The sequence below is a fragment of the Cuculus canorus genome, chromosome 6, assembly GCF_017976375.1.
Source record: "Cuculus canorus isolate bCucCan1 chromosome 6, bCucCan1.pri, whole genome shotgun sequence".
Taxonomy (NCBI): domain Eukaryota; kingdom Metazoa; phylum Chordata; class Aves; order Cuculiformes; family Cuculidae; genus Cuculus; species Cuculus canorus.
In genome coordinates, this window is record NC_071406.1 from 42,451,111 (window position 1) to 42,464,090 (window position 12,980).

The window sequence follows — 12,980 nt, forward strand, 5'->3', positions numbered from 1 at the left end:
GCTGTCCAGCGGGTTCAGAATCCAGGGGAGGGACAGTCTGACAATGAAATCCAAAGGAAACCCTTTTGTCATTGCCTATCATCAATGTAATCTGAAAATTACAGTCCACAAATTATAGTCCTGTTTTAAACAATTGCATATAGGGCTGGAGCTGTATATATCAAACTTGCAAAGCAACGTGCACAGCACAGAGCCGGAGGCTGCCAACCACGTCCTGGGCTGCACCACAAGAAGCGTGGCCACCAGGGCGAGGGAGGTGGTTCTCACCCTCTACTCCACTCTTGTGAGACCCCACCTGGAGTCCTGCATCCAGTTCTGGAATCCTCAACATAAGAAGAATATGGAACTGTTGGAATGGGTCCAGAGGAGGCCACAAAGACGATCCGAGGGCTGAAGCACCTCTGCTATGAGGACAGGCTGAGAGAGTTGGGGTTGTTCAGCCTGGAGAAGAGAAGGCTCCAGGGAGACCTTAGAGCAGCTTCCAGTGCTGAAGGGGCTCCAGGAAAGCTGCGGAGGGACTTTTTACAGGGGCATGGAGTGATAGGACGAGGGGGAATGGCTTTAAATTGTAAAGGGGAAGATTTAGACTAGACATTAGGAAGAAATGAGGGTGGTGAGGCCCTGGCCCAGGTTGCCCAGGGAAGTTGTGGTTGCCCCATCCCTGGAAGTGTTCAAGGCCAGGTTGGATGGGCCTCGAGCAGCCTGGTCTAATGGGAGGTGTCCCTGTCCATGGCAGGGGGGGTGGAACTGGATGATCTTTAAGATCCCTTCCAATCCACACATTCTATGATTCTATTCTGAGACCTCTGTGAAAGCCCCCAAGAAACATTACTAAGCAGTACCAAGTTCTTCTCTGTCTCTTAGTAGAGCCTTTGGACTATGACTAAATTCTACAATACCTCTGAAACCCATCCCTCTTCATCCCAAGGTTGATCTGCACATGCGACAATGCCCCTTAACAGTGATTAATTAGAAAACGGTCCTGACAATAAACACTCAACGCTGCTCCAGGGCTGAACGAAGTTCAAACTGATACAAGGTACAGCAGGAAAAAAGCATCTGGACATCTCAGCAGACAATCAAAGCCTGGCCCAAAGGGGACAGGGAATGGCAGCTATTTCACATGTCAGTGGAACATATTCCATGTCGCAGCCACTGACGTAGAACCATTGCAGTGTTCAATACCCTTAGGAGATCTGTTTTCTTCCAAGTAATGCTTTCAATTTTTTTTGAAATAAAAAAGAATTCATAGACCTTAATAAGACCAAAGGAAGTGCTTAAAAGCAGGCATGTAATTTAAAAGACTATTTCAGCATCTGTTACCACTTAATTGGCTTGCCTGCTCACAGCAGGAGCACCAAGTCCATCCTCTGCGAGCTTCCTCGGCGTGTGTCAAAGCCAAACACCACCCAATTGAATCACAGCAGAAGTATGTGTGTACATAAATATCTCTATAACCGAATTGGTAACCTATGAGATGCCATATAAATAAATACTAATATGTAATTAACCCAAAGGTTTTCTCTCCTTTAAAAAAAGCTGTGTTTTAAATAGAATGGAAGTGAAAAATCTTCAGCTTCTGCCTTGCAAGGTGAAGGGTGCAAATCCTCCACTGCAAGACAAGAAGCTGCATTCCCGCAGCCCTGCTGCCATCCGCCCTCCTCAAGGCTGAGCAGGGCGAGCTCCTGCCTGCAGCTGAGCACCAAGATGGACCTTCAGGAAGATCCGTGAAGCCTCTGACACTCGCTCTTCCTTCTTCACTTGCTGGAAACCAAAATACTAACCCTCTCCCACGGAGCAGATGGAGGGAAGCCGGGGGGATGGGAAGCCTGTTAAATCCATAAGGGAAAGGACAGTCCCTTGTGCAACAGTCTGCGTGCTCTCTGTATCTGTTGGCATCCCTGGAGCATCACAGGAACGGGATGTTTTGATCAACCTATGCCACCATAAACCTGAAAAATATACTGGTGCTCAGAACGTTCTCGGCATTAACTTAAACCAAAGCAGGAACCATACTGACACCTCAAACTCCTGCATCCCCTCTGGTCCCAGAACATATACAGGTACTGCAGACCGCTGCTCCTTGATTCATCCACAAACGCTGGATTCTTGGTGAAAAAGCAGCTAAGAACAAACGGTATAAACCAAAAGGAATTCAGATCACCGCCCAACTTATTTTTCATCTTTCTAAATTCACCTGTGCTGGCAATTCTATGCCAGGTTTCTCCAGGGTGAAGGGATCAAAGGGTTTGTAAGAAAGCTCTTACTTACTATCCCTTGTTCTAGCTGACTTTATACCACTTTGCACTAACATGCATTTTAACCAACTGGAATAAAATGGAGAACACAGCGGCTCAGAGAATCTTCAACTGCCTTTAATAAAATCCTCAAATTTCTTGGTGAGTCTCAGTTAAGAACAGTGGAAAATCAGGTATCTAAAAAGGATATTTATGTTGTCTTAACTGAAATTCAGTTTCTCCTATTTCTTCTGCTATCCTTGACACCAGCGTAGCGGGGATTATAGATTTTCTTTGTCTAAATGAACAACATTTCACTTCTTTAACGAGTGCCACACCGATATAGTTTTCAAGTCTCAGATTGGATTTTCAGACATATATTAAAACCACTCAATCTCACCCCAGTGGAATAATATTTGAATTTGGCTGCCAACTACACTTCAACATTTCTGTACTGGCTCATAGTGGGGTTATCATTCATATTGAATTTCAGCTTAGTTTCTTGAATTTGGAAACATCTTCTAGCTATGATCTCATCATCCCTGTATAAATGTTTATTTTTTAAGCTCTAAAATACTGTCAGATACTCGATTTGAACACAGATCTCACATCAAAATTTCCTTGACTTTTATCATTTAGAATTTCATGAATTTTATGGTCTCTAAAGACAACACCCAAGCCACTCTTAAAAAAATATGCATATAATCTGAAAGTATAAATATAAACATTAAAATATAAATATAAACATTTTATAAAGAAATAGATACCACAATGCTATAGCAGTGGAAGCTTTCAAATCATCTCAAATTTTCTGATTTTCTTTTACACAACGCAGTGAATTTCTGGAGTTGAAACTAGTACCTAGTTTATAAAGCCATTACTTCTATTTGCTATTTGGTACATCAGAACTAATGAACGAAGTCGGTCTTTGTTCCCACATCTTTAGAACATCAGCTGTTACCTCCTCCCTCCCTGTGACATTGGGTGCTCTAGGAGAACAACAGCTGAAAATTTTCAGCTGAAAACATAGTTGTTGGACCAACGGTGATCAGACGCGCAAGAGACACTTCATGTTGCCATCAGTTCACAGAGAGAGACAAGTAAATACAACCTCCGATTTTGAGAGATTAAGATGAGAAGTAAGCGCTCAAGGCTTCAAAAATGTAATACCAGTTCAACTATCCTGAGTTTCAATTCTCCAAATGTAAAAAATATTTCCTCGTTGTGTTAAAGATCACACCTTATAACACCCGCTGGAATGAAATCCTGGGCGAAAAGCTAGAGAGAAGTTACAAAAGTTAATCTTGATGGTAGAACTTACAAGTCTGAATAACTGTGGATTAAAGATGACGGCAAAGGCCTCTACACAGAAACGTACTGTGACCATCACAGAAGGTATGAAAATTATTCACATAAAAACCCTCTGCAAAGTGCATTTTGGTAATTAACAGCAAAGTCAAACCCTGGATCTATCGCTGCTCTGGTTCCTCCACCAACCACACCAGGTCTATTCCCCATATCTCCAGCAATTGTGAAAAAAGGTGGCACTGGCTGAATCTCAGAGATGAGCCCAGTACCACTTACCCGTACCAGAAGCGCGGGTCACTGGATATACAGTGGTTGAGATTCCGGTGTGCCAATGCCTTCTTCTTATTTAAGACAAATTCTTGTAATTTCATCTTTACTTCCGTGCTTGCCACTGCACCTGGAATGTTAAAAATAAAAAAGGTTACTTAATGAATGCACACACTTTAAAGAATTTAAATTTCTAAAACGATTCAGAATAAAATCTTTGATTTCCAGACCAAAAGAAGGAATTTTCCTTCAAAGAGAAAAGAACAAAGTGCCTCCAGTAAGGAGCACTCCTTTGTTTTTTTTTTTTGTCTTTAGTTTTGCATATAATCACAACTTCTGTTTGAAAACAGATTTTAATCAGACATTTAGAATTTCAATACAAAAGATTTCTGAGGAGGATTTTTACACTTACATAAAAGTGCATGTAGAATTAAGCACTTGTACTAGGTATTCCAACTTTTAATCAAAGGTATTTAAGAAAAAGGGTCTTGTGTACACTCAAGTTTTTAAATGTCACATCTGCAAGTAGAAGGGGAATGAAACGAATGTCTCATATGTAGATTTTGTCTTGAAAACTCTTGTAAATAGGGACCTCTTTGTTCAAAAGTATCTGTGTACAATAAGACCTACATAATATTCCAATTCATTTACAAGGGTGCAATCTATGTCTTCAAATAGAAAATCTAACATTTAAAGAGAAAAGTCAGTAATTTTGTAGAGTAGAGTTAAAATGTCAACTATGTAATTTCTAATCATTATTTCCTCCACAATAGAGACAGTGTGTTTTACTGCGATGATGGATTAAAATTATCATTCAGTTGACAGAACAGATTCACAGGCAGAGTTCCTGACGGAGTAATGCATAGAAAGTTTGGCAAGCAGAACATGTGGAAAATGATGGCTCATCTATACCACAGCGTACAGCAAGGAATTCCAAAGGAAAATATCCGTCCTACAAGAAAATGAAAAGGCCAGGAAAACTGTCTGCTCTATTGGGAATAAAAACATAAAACACGAGCGAGTGATCTCTTGTCTCCTGGATCCTACTCAACAATGACACCTGACAGACCAGGGAAATGAGTTTTTTGTATCTCCTCAAGAAAAGAAAACTGCAATATTTCTATAAAGCACTGCCTGAAGATATAATATTGTTCAACCACTGAAGCCCTGTTGAAAAGCTTGAAAATCCACTTTTTTTGAGCCCTGCGTGTTTCCCTAGTTCTACAAAACACAGGTTTGGCATCGACCCCAGCGGGAGGTTCAGCTGAGGAGTTGGAGATCAATTGCTAGGAGTGCAGCAAGCCACACGGTTAAACAAGAAGAGGTGATAAAGTCATGCTTAAAGGCCTTCTCTCTCCAAAAAGTGTCATATTTAATCTATTAACATCTTTAAAATAATCAAACATGACTGTATGTTGCCAGTTCTGCATAACTCTTAACTTCGAAGACTTAAAGCTAAGCAGTTTTGGATCCTGGGGTTTACAAATGATCCCCCGGCATATCTTCCTCTTTCATTAGAAGATGAAAGGCCCCATATATGCTAAGAAGTTAAAAATGTGTAGGCTTCCCCTTCCTTGGGCAATGCCAGAGCCACGGACAAAGCTGTCATGCAAGACCTTCTGACCATCCCTCAGCTCTTGACCCCTGAGCTGGAAGATCCAAAGTGAAAAACAATCTCACTCCCGTTTAATCTACTGCACTGGGTTATTCGGGACCCAGGGAGAGGCGCTGTGCAAATTCCAGTACAGGCACCGAAGAGGACACCAGAGGCAGAAAGGGACAACCTGTCACACAGGCAACAGGTTGCTTCAGGCAGGGTTATAAGCAAAGAGGACGAGAGCAGAAGTCAGACATCACAAGTCCATGCGTAGGGAATAAGTCCAGAGGCAGGAAGCAAGACAACACCAATGGAAAGAAAAGGCACCAATGGAAGGAAAAGCAGAGTAAAAGGAGAATGAGAGAGAAAGAACACGAGAGCAGGAGCCCACACAGCAGCTCCGGCTGGGGGGCAGCTGGGCAGGGTGGGGAAAGCTCTGCTGTGAAGCCAGGCCATTCACCTCAGAGGGCTCGAGGGTCTGAGAGGAGCAGGGAGCAAAGAGCAGAGCAACCCATGAAGGCTGCAAACAGGAGCGAGCCACAACACGCACCGTACCGCACACGGAACGGCTCTACAGAGCCCGAGGGCTGAGCCGGGTTACTGCCACAAAGGCAAAACCAAGGTCCGTGTTGTCCCAGGATCCAATGAATACAGGACAAAGGAGGGGCAGTGGGGAGACGATAAGGCAGTGCAGAAGCAGGACCAGGCTCGTGCGGGAAAGAGGGTGTTGCACAATGCAAGAGCAAAGGAGCAGAACAAATGGAAATTAACAGGAGAAAGCCCTGAATGATAGCGTGGGCTGATCACAGCAGGCCAGCCTGGAGAAGGAAGTCCAAGATGAGCCACGGTCCAAGGGAGTCGGAGCAGCAAGGGATGATCTGAGGGCTGGAACACCTCTCCTGTGAAGACAGGCTGAGAGAGTTGGGCTTGTTCAGCCTGGAGAAGAGAAGGCTTCAGGGTGACCTTAGAGCAGCCTTCTGGTGCTTAAAGAGGCTCCAGGAAAGCTGGGGAGCCGCTCCTGATAGGATGAGAGGAAATGGTTTTATGCTGAAAGAGGGGAGAATTAGATGAGATATTAGGAAGAAATGTTTTCCTGTGAGGGTGGTGAGGCCCTGGCCCAGGTTGCCCAGAGCAGTGGTGGCTGCCCCATCCCTGGAGGGGTTCCAGGCCAGGTTGGATGGGACTTGGAGTAACATGATCCAGTGGGAGGTGTCCCTGCCCATGGCAGGGGGTGGGACTGGATGGGCTTTAAGGTCCCTTCCAACCCAAACCACTCTGTGATACTGTGATTGAATGGTCCATGCCTGGAAGTGTCTGGAAACACCAATGCACAGGTTCATTCCCTACAGCGGAAAGACAGGATGACCAATTACTGCTGCTTAACCCATTACTTTCATATAGAGTTTCCTTCCTTTAATGGAAGCCATGCTTTTGAACAAAAGCTTTATGAGAGCAGCTATCAGTTCATGAAGGACAGCTAAGGCTCCTGAGATAAGAACACAAGGAGCTGATCCTATGTTAATTTAAAGCAATTTGTGATTTGCATTCTAAATGGTACAAACCAACATCTTCTGGCTTACAGCGATGGAGGAAGGAGGGAGAACAAACTACACATCTGCTGCACACTCTCCCTATTCCAGATCAGGACAATTTTAGCTGTGTTGCGCTTAGCAAAATTTTCTGACGTGAGAAAAATAACTGAAGTATTCTTAAGAGCTGAGGTGCTATAATGATTATACACCATGGCACTTCTTAAATAAAAAGTAATTTAAAAATAAGACTGTAGCCATGGGAACAGGTTCTTCAACTTAACACCCCCAAATTCAGTTTTTTCCTCCACACCTATGTGTTTCATCCAAAAGGTGCTTTTGCCATTTTATAGAGACACAGGCTTTTTTTTTATTTGCAAATTATTTTAATGAGAACAGCCAGATCTCAATTTTGCAGAGAGGCCCAGCAAAACATTGATACGCTATCAACAGTTGATGAGAACAGCAGGGTGAAGTGGAAATGCTCAGAGCTTTCATTCAGCTCGAACCAACCACCTTTACTTTGGAAAATAAAAACAAAGCAGCCAGAGGACAACAGAAAGCAGCGCACACGTGGCAGCCAGCTGGGCACCCTAGGGGCAACCCTGCTTCATCATCACCTTTCCGCAATCCTGAATGTTAAACTGCCTCTTTTAAGTAGATTCTGATCCTTTGTTTTTTCTGGTATCTAAAAAGAACAAACCCAGGTGGACATGTTGGGGTAGGTGTGTACATCCTCTCCTTTTGGCTGCAGTTTAAACCCTGTCATTGCAGGACGCACATGCAGGGAGTGAGGAATTCAACGCTGAGATAATATTTTTAGTCTCCAAGACCTCAGTCCTTTCCTACTAGAAAAAGTCTCCTTGGAGCTTTATCTTGTTCCCGATCGCCAGACAGCATCCTATCTCCTGGCATCCTTCAGCCCTGCTCCACTTCCACTATCACAGGATGCTTTATTTCATCTGAAATGAAGACCTAATGAGTTGACAGTACGACTTGGCGAGGTATTTTTCTTCCCATTCACATCTAAAAGAGAACTGAACAAGCAACCAAAGTGTCTTTGATAAGGGAAATTGCGAGGCCATAATCGTCATACTGAATCTCATGAAGTGCATAATGACATGTGGGAAAGCCAACCACAGTCTGTAACCTCATGAAAGAAGTACTTTCTGAATGAAAACACTTCAAAGACAAGAACTGAAAACTCGGCTACATCTTAAAAGAGTGAAATTAAGAAAAGTAAAAGAAAAAGAAATGCAGCGTGCATCTGGTGTATTTTATGGGCTTAATATTCTGCCTCCATTAGGAATGCTGCCAAAAATACTTCAAAAAATGTTAAATCAAGTAAAGAGATGATACGCTTCCTTTTGAAAAATGCTAAAATGGCATTTAGTAAGACAAAAATGAAGATAAAGCATAGAAACGCTTTTTTTTCTCTCACCCTCAATACCTCCTAACAGTTTACATAAGCTCCCTGCACAGCCGAGCTCTTGTGGAACGGCTATCAAGAGGGTTCCTCCAGCTTTATAAAGCTGCTCCACGACTGCCACTCCTCTGCTGTCCCTGTTCTGCTGTCACTGAAACAAGTGAGCTTTTCCTACTTACTCTCTTTTCCTTTCTCTTTGTTTTTTAGCTGCTGAAGTTTCTGCTCTCGGTGCTGCTTCTCCAGCTCCTGCTCCTGTCGGTGCTGCTCCAACTTCCTCTGGTGCTCCAACAGCTCCTGCTGATGCTTCATTGCCAGCATCTCCTGCTGCTGCTGCGGAGAAAGGATGAGAGTGTGATACCCGGACCCTGCGCGAATGCAAACCACCATTCCAGCTGCACCTTCATTTTCTCTCCATCATCTGTTATAAGTAAAACTCCATTTGGACACCTTAATTATGCATACTCACATGTTCACCACGTACAAATCCTGCATGAAAGTAATATCGCGGAGCTCACCAAGTGAGCAAAATGCCCCATCATCAGGGCAGGCTTTGCGAGAGCAGCTCAGTTCCCTCGCATGTGTGCTTTTTCGAATAAACCTGTAATTATGAGGTCCAACACAAAAACCCCCCAAGATTAACCTATAGTTCAGGAACCAAGAGTGGGAGGGGAGAGACAAAGATGTGGTTATAGAACATGTTCTGACCAGTCACAGTGAGACAAGGCTCAGCTCAGCCGCTTCACTCAGTGCAAAGTCTCCTCGAGTCTGGAAGATGTGTGTGGATGCATCGACCTCCTGGAAGATTTAGGGTGGTTGTCCCCAGCCCAGAGCATTCTTTTGTGGCCTGGAGGAATTGCCCCAGGGATTGGAGGAGGGTTCGATAGATTGGGCCCCATCCACTCTCAGAGAACACCCAGCACCCTGAGAACTACCCAGGAGCAAGCTGGGCTGTGGAAAAGCAGATGACAAATTCCAAGTCTCAGCAGCTTGCACCTCGGCTGGGTGTGAAAGGATCTCCATGGGTGCTTTCCCTGGTGCAGAACTTCTTGTTGAGTTCTGCTGAAAATCGCTTTTTCTTAAAAAGAAGCTCAGGCCCAGATTCACCACCTCCCTATTTCACTTGCGTCCTCTCCAGCGAGATACCTGCTAAAGCCAACTCCATAGGCTGTTCCGATCACCATTGCAAACCCCCCAGCACGCAGGAGCTCCACACCACCCCGCGTCTTACGCCCGCTCTGCACTCTTTACATTGGCAGCTTATAAACTAGCAGATTGATTTGAAGCTGGCAACCTTAACCATCAAACCCCAGACAGCTCTGATGACAGACGAGGCTTCTCCTAGGCTGGACTTAATGGGCGCCTGTGCTCAGATACCACCCACCGCTCTGGGCTCACAAACTCCTCTAAAGGGAAAGGGATCAGGGCAAAACACGGGAACTTGCTCCTTTAGAGAGCATCTCCTGCTCCATCCTTCCCCGAAACCTGACAGCACGTGTGTGCACAGGACTCTTACCTCACTTATGCCAATTTTTCCTTCTCCTTTTGCCCATTTTTCTATTTACACTTTTGACAGCAATCTCATTTTAATTTGTGGTACTGTACATCCGTACTATCCAGTGTTTCAGCCACGGATGCACCATAGACGATACGCATAAAATTATACCATTCTATATAAAGATGCAAAAAAATAACGTACGAGGTGCTTTACAATCTGCCTGGCTATCTGCTGGAAACTCTCGACGGAGAAGTCCCTGCTGCTGCCGATTCCAAGCAGGCAGACTGTTGTAAAACACCGAAGCCCCGTGAGCAGGATTTGCCGCGACTGCACCTATGTTTCCCTTCCTAATTCTATTGAATTTTATGTAAACAACTAAAAACCCAGACTCTAAAATCCTACAAAAGTAAAAAACAAAAAACCCTAAAGAGAACCAGTTATTTTTGGTTTATAATTAAGCAGCAGCAGCTCCCACTAACACATCTCCATTTGGAGAAAGAGTATCTTTTCAGACTTCCAACAAGTCCACCACATGGTGGGCTTTTATAACCTAGCCATAGAAAGTATGCAAATGAACAATATTTAATGCACAATATGTTAAAACAGGTTTTGTTATTTTTATGAAATCAGGAGCCTTTTCTCTCCATCTGCAGTCTCCTAGGCTGTGCACGCTATGCTTCCCGCAATGGTTTACATACATTAGGAGGCTTTAGAAGGAACTGCGCTTTCATTGACATCTGTAGTGAAATGTAAATGAAAAGACCAATTTGTATCTGGATGGCATATAGAGGTTTCATTAGGGATGTATTGTTTCCGCTGATTTGGACCCCGGTTCCCACAAAGCCTATTCTTAATATAGTTTTCAGATCTTTTCAAAGTTGAAAAAATAAAAACGAAAGAAAAAAAATAATGAAGCAACCTCTCCACTCGCATCCATGAAAAGTGAAAAGAAATCGCTTTGTTGATGTCTGCTGCAGCCTCATAAAACAACTAAAGAAAACTCACTGGAGTGCTCTGTCTGAATGGTGACGCCTTCTCCCGATGTGAAAGTTTCTCCACGCTCAGGGCTGGAAGCAAACCAGACGGGATTTGACAGGGAATACAGGGCGCAGGCGCAGCAAACGCAGGGCGCGGGCGATCCCACTGCACAGCCTGCATCTCCATTTCACAACCACTCCAAGGACCTCGGATCAGGATTTGGGATGCTGACACAAGGGGAGACTTGCGCTGCTGATCCTTGCTGCCACTGTCACCCATCCTGCCACATTAGAACCAGAGGGAATAGCGCTACTGCATTAAATCACAGGGGGCTGTGCAAACAGACCTGTCTCAGCTCTAGAATCACAGACTCACCAGGTTGGAAAAGACCTCTTGGATCATCGAGTCCAACCATTCCTATCTGCCACTAAACCATGTCCTCGTCATCTCATCTACCCGTATTATAAACCCCTCCAAGGATGGTGACTCCCCGCCTCCCTGGGCAGCCTCTGCCAGTGCCCCATGACTCTTGCTGGGAAAAATTTCTTCCCGATATCCAGTCTGACCCTCCCCTGGCACAGCTCGAGGCCATTCCCCCTTGTCCTGTCCCGTCACCAGGGAGAAGAGCCCAGCTCCCTCCTCTCTACAACCTCCTTTCAGCTTCAAAACTCGCCTGATGCTAGACTGCACCCTAACTTTATATTTTGGGGGACTTACAATTTAATTTTCTTATTAAAAAAAACCAGTTTTTCTGCTGCTGCTTTGTGAAGCTGTGGTTGTAGTGGACAGGTATGGTTGGGCTTGATGATCTTAAAGGTCTTTTCCAATCTAGTGATTCCATGATTCTGTGAAAGAAGATCCACAAGCAGCAAAGACCTACTGCTAACAGGAAAGCTGGAAATATACAAGGAGCTGTGCCGTGCACAAAATAACAAACTTGAGAGAAATATGAGCTTCTGCTTCAGTTAAAGCAACCAAAGCAAATTTTAACTGGTAGCAAGCATAAGCATTCAGACCCACGTCTGGGGCCCATTCTTCTTCTCCCAAGTAACAAGTGATAGGATGAAAGGGAATGGCCTCAAGTTGTGCCAAGGGAGGTTTAGACTGGAGATGAGGAAAAATTTCTTTATCGGAAGAGCGGTGAAGCATTGGAACAGGCTGCCCAGAGCAGTGGTGGAGTCTCCATCCTCAGAAGCATTCAAAAAGTGTGTAGATGTGGCACTTTGGGCCACATGGTAGTGTTGGGCAGATGGTTGGACTTGATGATCTTAGAGGCCCTTTCCAACACTAACGATTCTATGATTCAACAGCAGCATGGTCTGACCCCTCTCGGTCACACACTAAACAACTTCTGCCAGGGCAATGCCCACCAGTTGGAGGCTTGATCTGGCATTTAACCCTCCTTTGATTGTCTCAGTGGGAAAAATCCCAAGCCTACATATATCTAAAGGCAAAATGTTCGGAGCCGTATTGGAGTGGGATGCAACCTCCCACATTCCGGTCTTTTGGAAAGTGCCGGAGTTCAGCATTCACAAGCAACTCTTGAACTGCAGTTCCTGGCATAACACAAAATGCTTAGGTGGCTCTAATAAGGATTATTAATTATTGAGCGAGATCATGTTCACATACCACATAACAGATCAGAGCTGTCTTGCTGGCAAAGGAATCAATGCCGACTCTGCAACGCCTGTGTATTAATTGTGCGTAGCTGGAGCAGTGGGTTTTTTCCCCCCAACTGTAATCAAATTTAAATATTTGAGAAATCAAAGTGATACGCAAAGGGAAATCCCTCGCATTCTGACTAACTCACCTACCGATTTGAGGTGGATGCTGGGTGACAGACGTGCACGCTGCATTAGGGAGTGCAGCCAGGAACATCTGAATCAGGTGCTCGAGCCAAAATAAATATTTGTAAATATTTGTAACTATGGGGATTCCTGCATATGTTTAATGTCACTGCTTCCACTATTGATGAAAACTGCACAAACGTTCAACTGTACCTGTAGTGAGTGCTGCTGCTGCTCCTTTAGCATATATTAATATTAATAAATGTAATAAGGAGAATATTAAGCATTTCTAGGTATTTATCAAGCGTCAGCTAGCCAGGAGGACTCTGCGGTGCTGTGGATTTTGCCATCACATC

General features: G+C 44.2%; 1 protein-coding gene across 10 annotated transcripts in view; it reads right to left on the reverse strand.

Moving 5' to 3' along the window:
- HDAC4 (histone deacetylase 4) overlaps window positions 1-12,980 on the reverse strand; it is a 257,352-nt gene that overhangs the window by 95,099 nt on the left and 149,273 nt on the right. For 6 of the 10 annotated variants that reach the window (XM_054069689.1, XM_054069683.1, XM_054069692.1 and 3 more), the window contains 2 exons: window positions 8,544-8,694; window positions 3,822-3,942 (listed from right to left, as the gene is read on the reverse strand). In XM_054069689.1, the coding sequence (XP_053925664.1) occupies window positions 3,822-3,942; window positions 8,544-8,694 (272 nt within the window). The remainder of the gene's footprint in view (window positions 1-3,821; window positions 3,943-8,543; window positions 8,695-12,980) is intronic. The other 4 variants (XM_054069684.1, XM_054069691.1, XM_054069685.1 and 1 more) reach the window with 2 other exon arrangements.